Here is a 13,928-nt window from a genome sequence, read left to right as displayed (position 1 = left end):
TACGCATTGACATTAAAACCTTTTGCAGACATGCACATGAGTTTGTTGCGATGCAAATTTGAAGCACAAACTGTGCCTACTCCTACCTGTCAATGATCACCGGATCAGATGGTGTCTCATTCCTGTTGCCGCAACTTTTCTTTTCACAGCATCGACTAGAGAAGGGAAAAAAGACATGAAGAACATATTTAGGCTTACAACACCAATGAAGCCTTTAAAGCAAAACATCAAGGAGTCATTGGCCTTTCTAACCTTGCTCAGGCCCCTCCACTTTCTGATCTCTTCTTCCTATCTCCTCTGCCTCTCAACTGATCTCCTGTCTTGCTTCTCTTTTTTATTCATTCTACCACCTATACCCGTTTTCTCAACCTTTTACAATTTCCTCTAGATTTGTAATATCTTTCCTTTCTTTATTTCTCCATTCTCTGTCTCCTATTCTCTATCTTTTCCCATCTCTTCCCTCTCCCCAATATCTTAATTCTCTTCCCCTCACTAAATCGATCACTGGCATTTGCTGTCTTGACATTTTATCAAACTTTCCCTCTGTAAACTCTCAATCTTTTCCCGTGCTCCCTCCTTTTTCCACATCTCCTCTCTTGAGCTACTATATAATTTCCTTTCACCATCCCCGCTATCTTTCCTACCCTCTTCTCCATTTTGCCTTGTTTCCTAATGTTCTCCATCGCCCATTTATCAACTTTCTCTTCTATGTATCTTTCTGCAAACCTCTATCTTTTCCGCTATGTGTTCTGCTTTTCTTATATACTTTTTCATCCTTTCTCTTTCCAATATTTCCTCTTGGCTCTGTTTCAGAGTACAGAGTCCTAACTATTGTGCTACAAAAATAATATAGCCATAATACTTACTACCAAAATTTGGTAAAGGTAAATACTTATAGATAAATTTAGATTTACTATTATAATCTCATGTATGCACCATGATGATATATACATCGTCTAAATGCATACACGTAGAGTTAAAAGTTCACCATGTCTTTACTCTCAATTCTCCCTATCTTCTCTCTCCTCTATTTCGCTTTGTCTTGTATTTCTCTATCTCCACTCTATATCTCCTTGATGTATATCACAATATTGTTGTCAGAAAGGTGTGGGTCAGGAATATCAAAACTGGAATATCGAAGGGTTACAATAGCGTGACCAGAATATTGTGGGACAAAATATCACCAGGTAGGTTTATATAGATTGTCTATACCTAACTCTAATATATTTTATCTAGATGGGATCTATATATTAAAGGTACATAGATGTTGAGTTAAGAATATAAAATCTATACTTCACTTTGTGCATTTACAGCTTCAAAATGTTGTCCCTTGATATTCTGGTCACGATAATGTGACCTTTCGATATTCTGATTTTGATATTGCCTACTACTATTGTCAGAAATATTCTCTAACATAATATTGTACTGTGAATATTGTTTACAAAAATGTTGTCCTACTAGGTGTAGATTTTCTTTTATTAACTAGTTTTTTGTAAACGATAGTTAAGACACAAATTTATGTCAGACACTTTTCTGCTACCATACACTTTCCCCACCTATCTTATCTCAATTTCCTCCTGGGTGCAAACTCTGTCCCCTGTTCCTCTTATTACCTGTCATTTCAATCTTCCCATATCTCCTCTCTCTTCTCCTTAAATCCTCGAATCCCTTTATCACATCTTCTATTTAAATTTTCACCTCTATGTTTCCTTCCCTCTTCTATCTTCACCGTTCTCCCTTCCATTACTCTAATATCTCCCATATCTCCACTCTTCACAAACTCTCTCTATCGACCAGTCTGCCCTTGATTTCTATGTCTCTTATCTTTCCCATGTTCACATCCTCGCCCCAGTCACCACCCTTCTCACTCTTCCTCTTTCCCCATTCATCTATTTCCTTTCTCAATCCACAGCTCCAGCAGGGTGAGCTCATAAGCATTTGTCTGTGCTTGATAACAATATTAACATCAAGGAATTATTGTAAAATATTCTACTCATGGAAAGCGTGTCATTTATTCTATGTCTACTGTGTGTAGATTGGATTGGTATGGCACGCTTCTGTGAGGAGTATAAATACCTCATTGATTCTCAGTGAAGAGTTAGAACATGGTCTATGGCTTAATCCAAATGGCACGTGAGACTAAATAAATGTACTATTACACTGCCCAGTGCCACATATGTCAAATTGTATAAAAGAAAATAAGGAAGGAGTAAACAAAATCAATTACATTAAATCAAAAAGGTAATAATATTAATTGGAAGTAAGCATCTGTATATTTGCGAGTGTGGATTTATATAGTGCAGACCTAGCTACGAACCAACAAAGCACTGTACAATGAAGGGGTGGATCAGAACCTCTTTAGAGCATAGGGAAGTTGTTACAGATTTGACCCACACAAGCAGGATAGTTACAGGAAGGAAAGAAGGGGTGTCAGGCTGGGTGTTGGGGGAATAGGTCTGGGCCAAAGGGATTGGGACTACACAACAGGCGCTCTTGTGGCGTGACCATGGGGTTAAATTGTGATGGGATGTTGCTTGAAGAGTAGGATTTTGAGTTCTTTACTGAAGCATGGAAGGGAAATTGCAGAGCAGATTTCGAAGCAATAGTAAGAAAGAAAGAAAGGGCTCAAGGAAATTGGATAGGACAAAGAAGGGGAAAGTATGCAAAGGAGGGATGAAGGAGATTCAGAAATTAGATCCCCAAAAGAAGAAAAAAGAATAACATTGAATGAGGCAATGAAAGAAATAAAGCAAATGAAACAAATAAATTGTTAATTCAAACAAAAAAGAGCCCGGCAGGAGTTGAAAAATGAAGGAAATACAAAGAAAGACAAAAAAGAAAATGAAAAAGAAAATAAAGAAACAATTGAAGAACACCACTCAGTGATTGAAACTAAAGGTGATGAGGAAGAAAAAAATAGTTTGTTGTAGGTGAACAAATAGGTACAGTCAGCTACATAACTTTTGAGATGTTCAGCTCCCTTTTGAAAGTAGATGTAAACCCCCTTCTCCACCCTCTGCATTTGCCACAGATGTTTCTGTGTGTTCTGTGTTTTTTAATGAAGTAGAAAGAACCTGCACTAGTTTGGCTCAGGGAAATGTTTATCACCGGTTTTTGAAAAGTCTGTAGAAAAGTGCCAGGGGACAGAGGGAATAGTGATGAGGTTGCTAAGCGACAGCCACCACCTCACATCCCCTGTGTAAAGCCTTAACCATTCCCCTGCTGCCCTACACAGGGTCGCCCGGTTGCAGTAAAGCCTTTCTCACAAACCAGTAAGATAGCTGAGTGCGCTGAGTGACCACTGCTGGGATCTGTGTGTTAACTGCAGGTTGCAAGTACCGAATTAACGTTTCACTCTTCCAAATATGAGTGAATGAGTAACATTTACCAATGTTTAATAATAATTGGATGTTGCAAAGTTTTCGAAATTATTTAAGGGCTATATTAAAGAAAAATATTTTTGTGTAGTATACTTTGGATAAATGTTCTGCATAGGAATCAAATTATTTTTTTTCATTTATGTGAAAGATGACAGAATGATGAGAGCAATTAATGTTTCATTGCACTGAAATTAACCACGCCCTGGTTGAGACTGCTACATAATACAATAGATAAACTTAACACAAGAAACCCTATTTTTAAGCACGCTCTACATACGTAAAATGGAGATAAAGTTTACTTGTGGGAGCTATATCCAGGCTGAAATATTATTATCTCTGTCAAGAGATTTAAACACAGCTGTGCCACCCCTAGAGTGTCATTTTTCAACCTGTAATCCAACATTTCTTATATCGGTCGCTAATACTTGTATTAGTTGATGGATAGATTGTGTGACTAAACTGCACAGATGTTTCTGCATATTATTTATACCGGGCAATAGTGGGCATGGCTGTAATGCATGTGTCACTAACAGATCTGAAATAAGAAGTCACATCTCTTTTTTCTTTTTTTATTTCTTTATTGATTTTTTGTACGTTTTTTTTAAAACTCTGGGAGCACAGAACCGCAAAGGCCGTGGAGCTGGGTTTGGGTATTGGGTATCTGTAGGAACTAAGAACTCCTATATTCTTTGGATGGGCCGATACAATAACCTTCTCTATAACAGACCTGTTGCAACTGTCACTATTCTCACAGTGTTGTCAGTGAACGTTGTGTCTTCTGTGACCAATGTGCTTGACTCAGTTGGTGAACTGTAGAGGTTGGTAATCTAGTGCTCCCCTACACAGTAGGCAAAATAATCTCTTCTATGGCAATCAAGAAGGAGCTCAAAATTGAAGAGGCAATATTAGCATATGTTTTTAAAAAAATCAAGACTAAAGTTTTTGTGTGTGGAATTACATCAGCTTCAAATGTGTAATTTAACCATGGTGTCTCATTTTCGCCAAAGCTATGAACATAAAACTGAACATAAAATTAGAAAATTGCTTGCTCCTACATTAGGGACAAATCTTGTACTCTTTTGGGTTTCTTAAAGAATTCATGAGCACTCCTGCTAAAAAATGACAATTGCTTCTTTCAATGAGTACTCATGTGCATCAAATACAGCAGTAATTATGCCAGGTGGAAAAGTTTGCATATAGAAACCTGGCACAAAAGTGCAGTAGCACATTTATCTTTTTTGTTTCACCATGTGGAAATATTTTTGCTGTGCTGATACTCCTTGTCCTAAACTTCAAATAAGATAAATTCTCTAATGTCCCTAAACCTCCTTACATCTTCCTAATAACACACTAAAACATTGAAATCCAAGAGCTTCTTCCGGGCCCAGGCAAAGATCAGTGTCCAGTTTCTTTTCCCAATGAAGCTATATTTACTTGATGATGGCTGTGTATTTAGTGAAATCAGTTTGAATCTCCCTATGAACATTAATCTATAGTTGTATTGTTATTGGGTAATACCAGACCTATAGATACACAAAAATTATGCCTATTTTTATAAATAATTACTTATCAATCAGCAACGATGGATAAAAGCTCTCTGTTACAATATTTGTTCAATTCATCCTAACACTCCTAAAACATCCATCTTTAACTTATGAAGGTCAGTAGCATGACATGTGTACATTAATATCTATGCTAATCTCTAACCATGTGTATGTCCTGAACCTGTACAATTCAATGTGCAGTATTTTTCACCCAGGGCATATTTTAATGGTATTTTATCAATATTTTGAAGGAGCCGTTTAAATATTAATGGTTAAAACATATCGTTTTTTTACGTTTAAAGGGCTAGAAAAGGGTGTTAAAGCTCAAAATCAATTTAAGAATCTTTGTACCTGTGCACTAGGAGGTACTTGTTGACTAGGAGACAGTGAATAGGCCAGGAATGAATTCCATCCAGTGATTTATTGGGAGAGGCCGGAACAGACTGAACCTGTGACTTGAAACTAGAGAGGGTTGGTAGGTTTCCAACTGGTGCTGCAAAGGGTAGCGCTTATTGACTCAAAGTGCAAATTGAGATTTCAAACAGGACTTTGCATGGAAATGGCTGCCTGATTTTTAAACCAGTGAAAATATTTAAACTAATGACTTAGAGTGAGTGGAGAGGGATTCCTAGAGATTCAACCTAGTGATAAGGCCGGCAGAGACACGGAGCAGTGATTTAGAGGCAAGAGGGTCAACACAGGACAAAATGAGAAACTTTAAATAAGGAGGGCTACTAGCAACTGGAATTAATGCCATAGACATGAACCAATGGTAGAGGACAAGGGATCTATGGAGGAGAGAGTCAGTAGAATGGCTCACAGGGAAGAGGGTTAGTTGAGATGTTTAGAGTGTCTATAGGATTTAATACTGGTACTACAGATGGAGAGAATAGAAAAGCCAGGAGCAGGAGGCATTGAAGGGAGCGAGCAGGTAGCGATTTAAGCCAGTGTGTTAAAGCAGGTCAAGAAGGCCTTATAGAGATTTAATGTACATGGAGGTTTTCTGTCGATATTGAAACCAATGTATTAGAACAGAGGGCTAGCTTAGTTACAAGCTAGTGGCTCGCAGTGGAGACGGATGGCATAGAAGAGACCAAGGGCTTAGACAGAGTGGAGAGGACTTGCAGATATTCAAACTCTGATTTGTGGGGTAAGGGCCTAAGGCTGAATTATTTATTTCCTCACTGCTGCTGCATTTGTGAATGGATTGTGTGAACTGAATGCATATATTTCCCCATGGTATACATCCAACCTGAATTATTCTGAGTCCCTGCAAACAGATGGAAGGGGTCCTGCTGGCACTAAAGAGAGAGTGACTATAAATCTGACATAACTGCCGAAACTGTATTTGACTCGAGCAGCATGGGGATGTCAAAACAGCCCATTTTTGTCATAAACATAAATGTTGTGCAAAGCACTGCACTAAAATCACACTTTTGTGCCTCTTAGAGAACAGATCAAGAAAAGCAGCGGAGCCCTGGCAAACACTTTGCTTTTTGTGGCAGAGGCCATGCCTTTAGACACACAAATATATTTAATACACACTGAATTGATTAACTCCACTAAGCCATACCAAAGTCTCCTCTCTTTCAAAATGGAGACTGAACATCCGTTGCTGTACAACACAAGACATCTTTCTGTGCACATATAAAAGTACCCAATGGTCTGTCAAATAATGAAACATTTTTAAGAAACCTGTGTGTGTCTATGTCATGGCAGTGAAAATAAAGGTTCTGAAGAAACATCTTACTTGAAAGCAATAATAAATCTTCATTCCATAAGGTTTAGTTGAACTAAGATCCCTTGGTACCTCAGAGATTCCATGTTACAATCACAACAGAGACAAGCAGTGTAGATTTCAAGGGCTTCTTTTAGGTTCTTTCTTATGAGTGTTAGATAAATTAATTGATGAAACACCAACACACTAAACAGAGAGCATCTTGATAAACCAGCTTAAACCACCTCTTAGCCAACCAACAGCAAATGTTACTGCAAAGACTGTACAGACCCACAGTCGTTGTGGCAGACGCAATTTGGGTAAGATTAGCAAAGTAAGTTGTAGAAGGAAGATTCAAAAGGGCCTTTCTTATTCAATACACAAATACTTATTTGGTTTGCAATTTTTTTTAAAGAGCTGTCAGGATGCATTAAGTTTACAGGAGAGTGACTGCTTATGATGATACATGCCTCATCATTCGAGGTCTTAGAACGCTTAAAAGTGGGCATACATAACCATGCTAGATGGGCTTTCCTTGTAGTATTTGTTCACTTCCAAGTGTGCTTCACATTTTTTGATTTCCTTTCAATTTGCTTTGAAATTTAAATTGATTCTTCGATGGGTTTGTGCTTTTTACTACTGTGTATTTTTCACTACTTTGCCTTTTGCATCCTTTCAGGGAGAAGCTACTTCTTGTTTATTTAAAAAATAAATCGTCAATGAACACCCAGATGCTTATTCCTAAAAATACCTTACTTTTTAACAAACGTAATCTCCTATTGCTTGACTCTGTAATAAGCAGCATAAGTGGAATAGGCTAACATATGTTTAGGCCTCACACCTATATTTTATGTGCTTTTCATAACAGCACCAAATGTAAGGGATTAATTCAGGGAGAACGTGTACACAAGTGCCAATATGGTACTTGGTCAAGTAGACTGCACCTCTCTGGAATAACAATAGACTAATTGAGTATTATAAGCACTTCAATAATGCACAAAACCAGGGCACAGACTGATATAGGGGACTGTTTGAAGATTCACGTGACACTGGGTCTGTAATGCGGTTAAACTGGTTGGCCGGAATGTTTTGCTATGTTTGGTATATAAATGTACACATTCAGGCACTCACACATCTACTTATTCATGCATTCATCCTCAACTCACTCGCACATTCAATAGGACCAAAACATAAAGCCATTTATGAGGATTGAATTAGTACTCTTGAAGTAGTACCTTCACATACATGCAGTCGTACTCCTTTGTGTGCTGGTTCCAAAATGCAGGGAGCACCCATAGACCATTCTTGACTGGCTGCTGTCTTGCCTAAAGATTCCTTGTTTACAAAATAATCCACTGGATTTGTCACCCTGACCATTTGAAACAAATTTAACACAGTAAAAGATATCTGGAAAACTAGTGGGAAATATGAAGGCCTGTTTTGGTCAACTGGAATATATCCAGTGCAATGAGGGATTTGTGTGGGTCACCAATGGGTAGTAGGAATAATGAAGGACAGGCTTTGGCCAGCTGGAATGTGTTGAGTCCAGTGAGGTACGTGTTCACTCACTAGAAATCTAGTGTGAAAAGTGAGGGACTTGTTTTGCCCAATTTAAGCATAATGAGTGCAGTGAAAAATGTGTTCTGGTTACCGCAAATCATATGAGAAACATGAGGGGCTTATTTTGGCCAACTGGGATATATTGAGTGGAGTAAGGGGTATATTTCAGTCACGGTAAATAGATAGGAAAATGTGGGATTTGTTTTGACCCACGGGAATGTATTAATCGCAATAACGTGCCTGTTCCAGTTGCTGAAATCTAGTAGGAAAAGTGAGAGATTTGTTTTGGCCTATTGAAATGTATTGTGTACAGTGGGAGGCATGATCTTGTCAAATAAATTACATTTGGCACTCTGGCGAAGAATTTTCGAGCGGTTTAAGCGCACCAGAGAAAGTGGGAAACACCCACTAATCAAATGAAGTGCCCAACGTAAGTCTTTATGGAGGGTATGCATGGCCAATGTTCAGGAATACTATTGAATAGTTAAATAAATTAATTCTAATTATATTCATTGTATGTAAATGTATCTTCAATAACTGCAGAAAGTGGAATAACACCAAGGTGTGTACACCTAAACGCCAGTGCTTTAAATGGGCAGGTACTATCTGGTACTCAGTACCTGCACTTCTTTAATCTGGAAGGGATGGTACTGGCACTTCCCAGCACAGCTCCCGTGATTTTAATGGGAGAGCACAAGCTCTTCTCAGCAGCCAACATATACCCTGGAACAATGAGTACCTGCACGTCTAAATTTCAGTCTAAAGCACTGACAAACACAAAAGCAGGCAGGCGAACAAGTGAAGACACTCACTACCCCACAGTACGTGTTCGCTGCTAAGAAGCGCAGGTACTTCCCTGTTAGAAGTGATGTACACCTGTTGAGAAGTGGGTGTGCCGCCCTTTTTAAATGAATGAGCTACAGGTATTCACTACCTGCCCATGAAAGGACTGAGCAGACGCACTACAATCGTTTTAAATTGCGCACGCCTCCCTCTCCTCCCCTCCCCTCTCGCGGGAAAGCCCCCCGATCTGTCTGCAGTCTCAGCCCCAGCGTGGCGGCTTTTGTTGAGCGCTCGCCCCTCCCTCAGACGGCCTAACAAAAGTGTCCAAAGTCACACCATCTGCCCGCTAAAGAGCGGCTCGCAGTGGCCGGCTGGCCCGGCTGATTAGGGAGCTGTCGGTGCCGAGCCCGGCGGGGCAGGTCCCAGCTGTGCCCCGCCGGGCTGCAGGCAGCGCTGTTATGAGGCAGCTGGAGGCCTGGGGACCGCGGCTGTGCCGTCTGTAATGTGCCCGACCCCCGGCAGGCGGGGCTGGGGGATCACAAGTGCCACCGCCCCCCACCCTCCGAGGGTAATTGGCAGAACAAGAGCGCATCAAGGCAGATAGCCCCGCGCTGGCACCTTCTGTGTGTATGAGCTAAAGGCGGGTGGTTGTGTGTGTCAAATGCCTCTCAGACTACAGAACGCAGAGACTGCTACGCCCAAATCTGAAATCAGGCGCGTGCGCCAGCCTAAGTGTGTGTGCTTCATAGTCTGTGTGCCACTGCATCGTAGACTGTGTGCTACTTTATGCATGTACCAGTGTAAGGGGCCCACCACTGCTCTTGTGAGTCACGCTGTTTGCGAGGGGGTGTGTTGCACTGTGTGTGCCTGCATGGTGTCAATCTCACTCCCTGTGCCTGTATGTGTGTGTTACTGACCGTGCTGTTGTGTGTGACCCACTCTGTGTCTGTGCCACTGTATGCGTGTGCGTTTAACCTTGTGTGCGTGAGTGACTGTGTGCGCATGTATGTGGAGCGCGCATGTACTGTGTGTGTGTGCGTGCGCGCGATGTACTGTGTGTATGTGTGTGCGCGCGTGTGTGTGTATAAAGCGAGTTACTGTACGTGGCCTACTGTGTGTGTGCGTGTTTGAGCCACTGTGTTTGTGTGCGTGTCCCACTCTGCTGTGTGCCCGGGTGCATAGACACACACACGCGAATCCTCAGTCTGAGTGCAGTGGACCTGACACATCATCTAAGGTCCTTTTCCGCTTTATTTTATTTTGATTGCGGTATAAAAACAGGTGTTACAAAAGCTGTACAAAATAAATGTCTTGCGACTGCTGAGCTGAGTATAAATATTTGATGTGCGTGTCTGATGCAGACAAGTGCATGTTATCTTCGGTTCCGTGTCTTCGGTGATCCAGCAGTTCAGAGACCGCTGCTGTCTGTACACAGAGGAGCCCCCGGACTAGAGGGCCCGGCTGCCATCTCGCTCTGGGTCGGGGCGCTCTTCACAGGGCACAGGGCACCGGGCGCTATAAACAAAGCAGCAGAGGGAGGCACTGCCCACAAAACGGGAACAGTGCACTCTGGCACCGTGGGGCACGGGGCGCCGGGGGCTCTGTGAATAATTGCACATATGCCAATGTACAAGCGCACTGGCACTGCGCGAAGCGCCGCGCGCCTTGCATGGGTAAAGGGGGACTGCGCATATTCATGCATGGCACTGGGGCACCCTTGGGTGGAGGGCACGTGCCCCGTACCGGCACACCACACCCAGCAGGACGCGGGGGCAAAGTGCGCGACCATGGCACTGGTGTCAGGGAAGTGTACCTTTGGCAAGGACAGGCCCCTGCAAGGGGAATTGTGCAGGGGTGCGGGGCACTGCGCACAGTTAAGCTTCTGACGCCATGCCACTGTACATAATGCCGACACCCCGGGGTAAGGTGCATCTAACAGGGGCACTATAAGAGGTAATGCGCGCATAGTACGGCCGGGGACTGTAAACAACGCAGCAGTACCGGAGTACGGTTCACAAGACACGGGCGCTGAGCAAAGTGCCCGGTAATGTTACTTAGGCCAGGCCGCGGCATCTACCCAGTCGTGTGCATGGTACCGGGGTCATGTAAGCATGCAAAGGGCACTGTACACATGGCACGGGCCAGGCACTAAGCACAGGATGCCCAGTTATGGTGGGATCGCCGGGATACTCTCTTCATGACAGGGGCGATTTAACGGGCAGCGCAGGTACACTAAGGGGGTCAGAGGACACTACACAGCACAGCAGCGCTGGGGCGCAGCACACACGACACGGGCGCTAGGGCCTTGTGCCCAGTCTTGGCACTGTGGCTAGGCATGTACACAATCATGGCTTGGTGCCGGGTAATGTACGCACGCCAGGGGCACTGTACACAAGACACGGCGCCAGGTCACTGTGCCCGGTGATGGTACTGAGGCCGGCAGGCGTACTGTACACAATCACTGGAGTGGTGCCGGGTAATGTACACACTCCAGGGGCACGGTACACATGTTAATGGGCGGGCACATGGCACAGGCTGCACACACAGCCATGGCTGGGACGCCAGGACCCTGTCCTCATGGCAAGGACGATTTAACGGGCAGTGCGCGCGCACTGAGGGGCCGAGCACTGCAAACAACTCAGAGGGGCTTGGGCGCAGTACACGGAACACGGGCTCCGGAGCGCTGTGCCCACCCAGGATACCGGGTCCCACCACTGTACACGTCATGGTGGCCCCCCTCGGTAATGCACAAGAGGTAGGCGTAGTGTAAAATTCAATGTACCCGTGTCACAAATACACAGAACAGGCGCGCGGGAGCTGTAAACTCGGCGCGCGCACCCGGCACTGCGCGCGCTGCAGCGCAGGCGACTTGTACACCCAAACGCAACGCCGACGGGAGCCGTTTCTGGCGTCCAGTGGCACTCAGAGTTCACGTCTGGTGCCAACAACGCAAGCGACTCACTGCAATATTTGACTCAGTAAAAATGATGCAATGTAGATGAAAGGTATTATTATTGTTACCACCAGCCATTTTGGTATCCGCGCTGTGCAGCGTTACCGTTTTTTAACGACACACCCATTATAATTATATTCAATTTTTTGGCTAGAAGTGGTATTATTAATGCTGCTTACTATTAATAATTAAGACAACGGGGATGAACATGCAAATAATGATAATAACGGCAATAATGATACCGCATATTAATAACAGCGATGTTACTACTAAACAAAATAATTATGTAGTGTAAATAGTTAGGATTTTTTTTTTGGGGGGGGGGGGGAAATAATTTGACCTGGGTGAAAAGTGTCAGATCATTTTCTTCCTTTTGAGTAATGAACACCGACAGACTTGTAAACGAAACGATTATTATTGCAATATAATTACTATTAGTATTATTACTAGCTATATACTGTGGCTAGGTTGTCATTTCTTTTATAATTAAGAATATTATTAATAGTAATAATGATTCTAGTAACACCATAAATCTAGCAAAACAACACTTAAGGATTTTTAATCGAAATAAAAAAAAACTAAGTAAACAAATTAATATTATTAATAATAATAACAACAATAAGAAGAATAACGGCAATAATAAAAATGATCATAGTTATATTGGTATGCATATTCTTCTGTTTAGTGAGAGGCATAACGGTGAATTTGTTATTTTTCTTTTCATCACAATAATTTTGGACCTGGGATATTAGGGGGGTTTAATGGAATTGCCGAGTTGGGGCGATTTAAGTTAACAGTCAAATGGCGAGAGGTACCCCCGCTTCCACAGGTGTTGGTGTCGTCGGTCCCGGGCGCGTCTTGGCGCTTTCATGGCCGCCTCGGGACCTCTGTGTCCGGCGGGTGCGGAAGTTTGAAGTTGCGCTTTCTGCCCGTGGCAGCGGCCGAAAGCGAAAGTTCGTAGATTCACACAAAGCAGTTAAACCGGCGCTGGAAACCACAACCAATGAAAAAAAATACTGTTTGACTCCCGCTGATTACCGCGAGTTTGGGAAATGCCTCCCTATATTTGGAAACGGTTTCTACATCCGCAAAAAGGCAATTCACGGTGTCTACCTGTGGGACATATGCTTAAAATTCACTATAAGTGGTCACGAAAAAAAACACTAAATACGGAGGACACCAAAGTCCCGCTGCTCGTCTCCATTCTGCACGAGCGCTCGTGCAGGGAGCGCTTTAAACACTTGTTGACAGCTGGCTGCTCCCGCCCCGTCCGCATTCCCTTATGCAAATCACGAAGCCGAAAAGCAGATCAAGCTGTCTAAAGGCGACTGAAACCAAGCGTCGCACAAGCTTTAGGCACAGCAGAGGTGTGCCAGATAACACGCTTAAAATCTCCAGTCAGAAATTCAAAAATCGCTTCCACCTCAGAGAAAGCAAAACTTTCCACAGGGTTTACACGTTTTTCGCGCGGGGGTTTTATTGCTGGCAATACTGATGAAAAGGAAAGCTCCCATTCGTGACTGCGTTTGCTGATATTGATATCTGCGAGTGTCATTGAATCTTAACGTGTGGAGGAATCAAAGGCAGAATGCGAGGGTGAGTGGATTTAAGCGGTTCGCAAGGTAGCGCCAGCGCTATACAAATAATCCATTCATCCTTGTATATGGTTCAGTTAATGACCGGCCATGAAAACCTTCAATACCTGGAAAAGTGTCTTAGAAACAAAACACATTAAAAGCATCATCTATAGTTTGTTCTCGGAGGGTTCCTACAGGGCCAGACATAGTACTCACCCTCAGGATTCCTACAACATACAATAGAAGCCTGTACTCTGAGGGTATTTCAGCATACCTCAGACATAGTATATACCCTGAGAGTTCTTAAAGGATATATAAGATATAGAATGTCCTCTGAGGGGTCTTACAGAATATTATATAGGACACAGTACTCACCCTCAGGATTCCTACAACATACAATAGAAGCCTGTACTC

General features: G+C 42.8%; 1 protein-coding gene across 4 annotated transcripts in view; it reads right to left on the bottom strand.

The window, feature by feature from the left end:
* EBF2 (EBF transcription factor 2) overlaps positions 1 to 13,928 on the bottom strand; it is a 191,344-nt gene that overhangs the window by 158,813 nt on the left and 18,603 nt on the right. For all 4 annotated transcript variants that reach the window (XM_085632771.1, XM_085632772.1, XM_085632769.1 and 1 more), the window contains exon 6: positions 87 to 155. In XM_085632771.1, coding sequence (XP_085488897.1) covers positions 87 to 155 — 69 coding nt within the window. The remainder of the gene's footprint in view (positions 1 to 86; positions 156 to 13,928) is intronic.

Source organism: Triturus cristatus, chromosome 11 (assembly GCF_964204655.1).
Source record: "Triturus cristatus chromosome 11, aTriCri1.1, whole genome shotgun sequence".
NCBI classification, from domain to species: domain Eukaryota; kingdom Metazoa; phylum Chordata; class Amphibia; order Caudata; family Salamandridae; genus Triturus; species Triturus cristatus.
The sequence above is the reverse complement of the archived record's forward strand: the minus strand, read 5'-3'. Positions and strand labels throughout refer to the sequence as shown.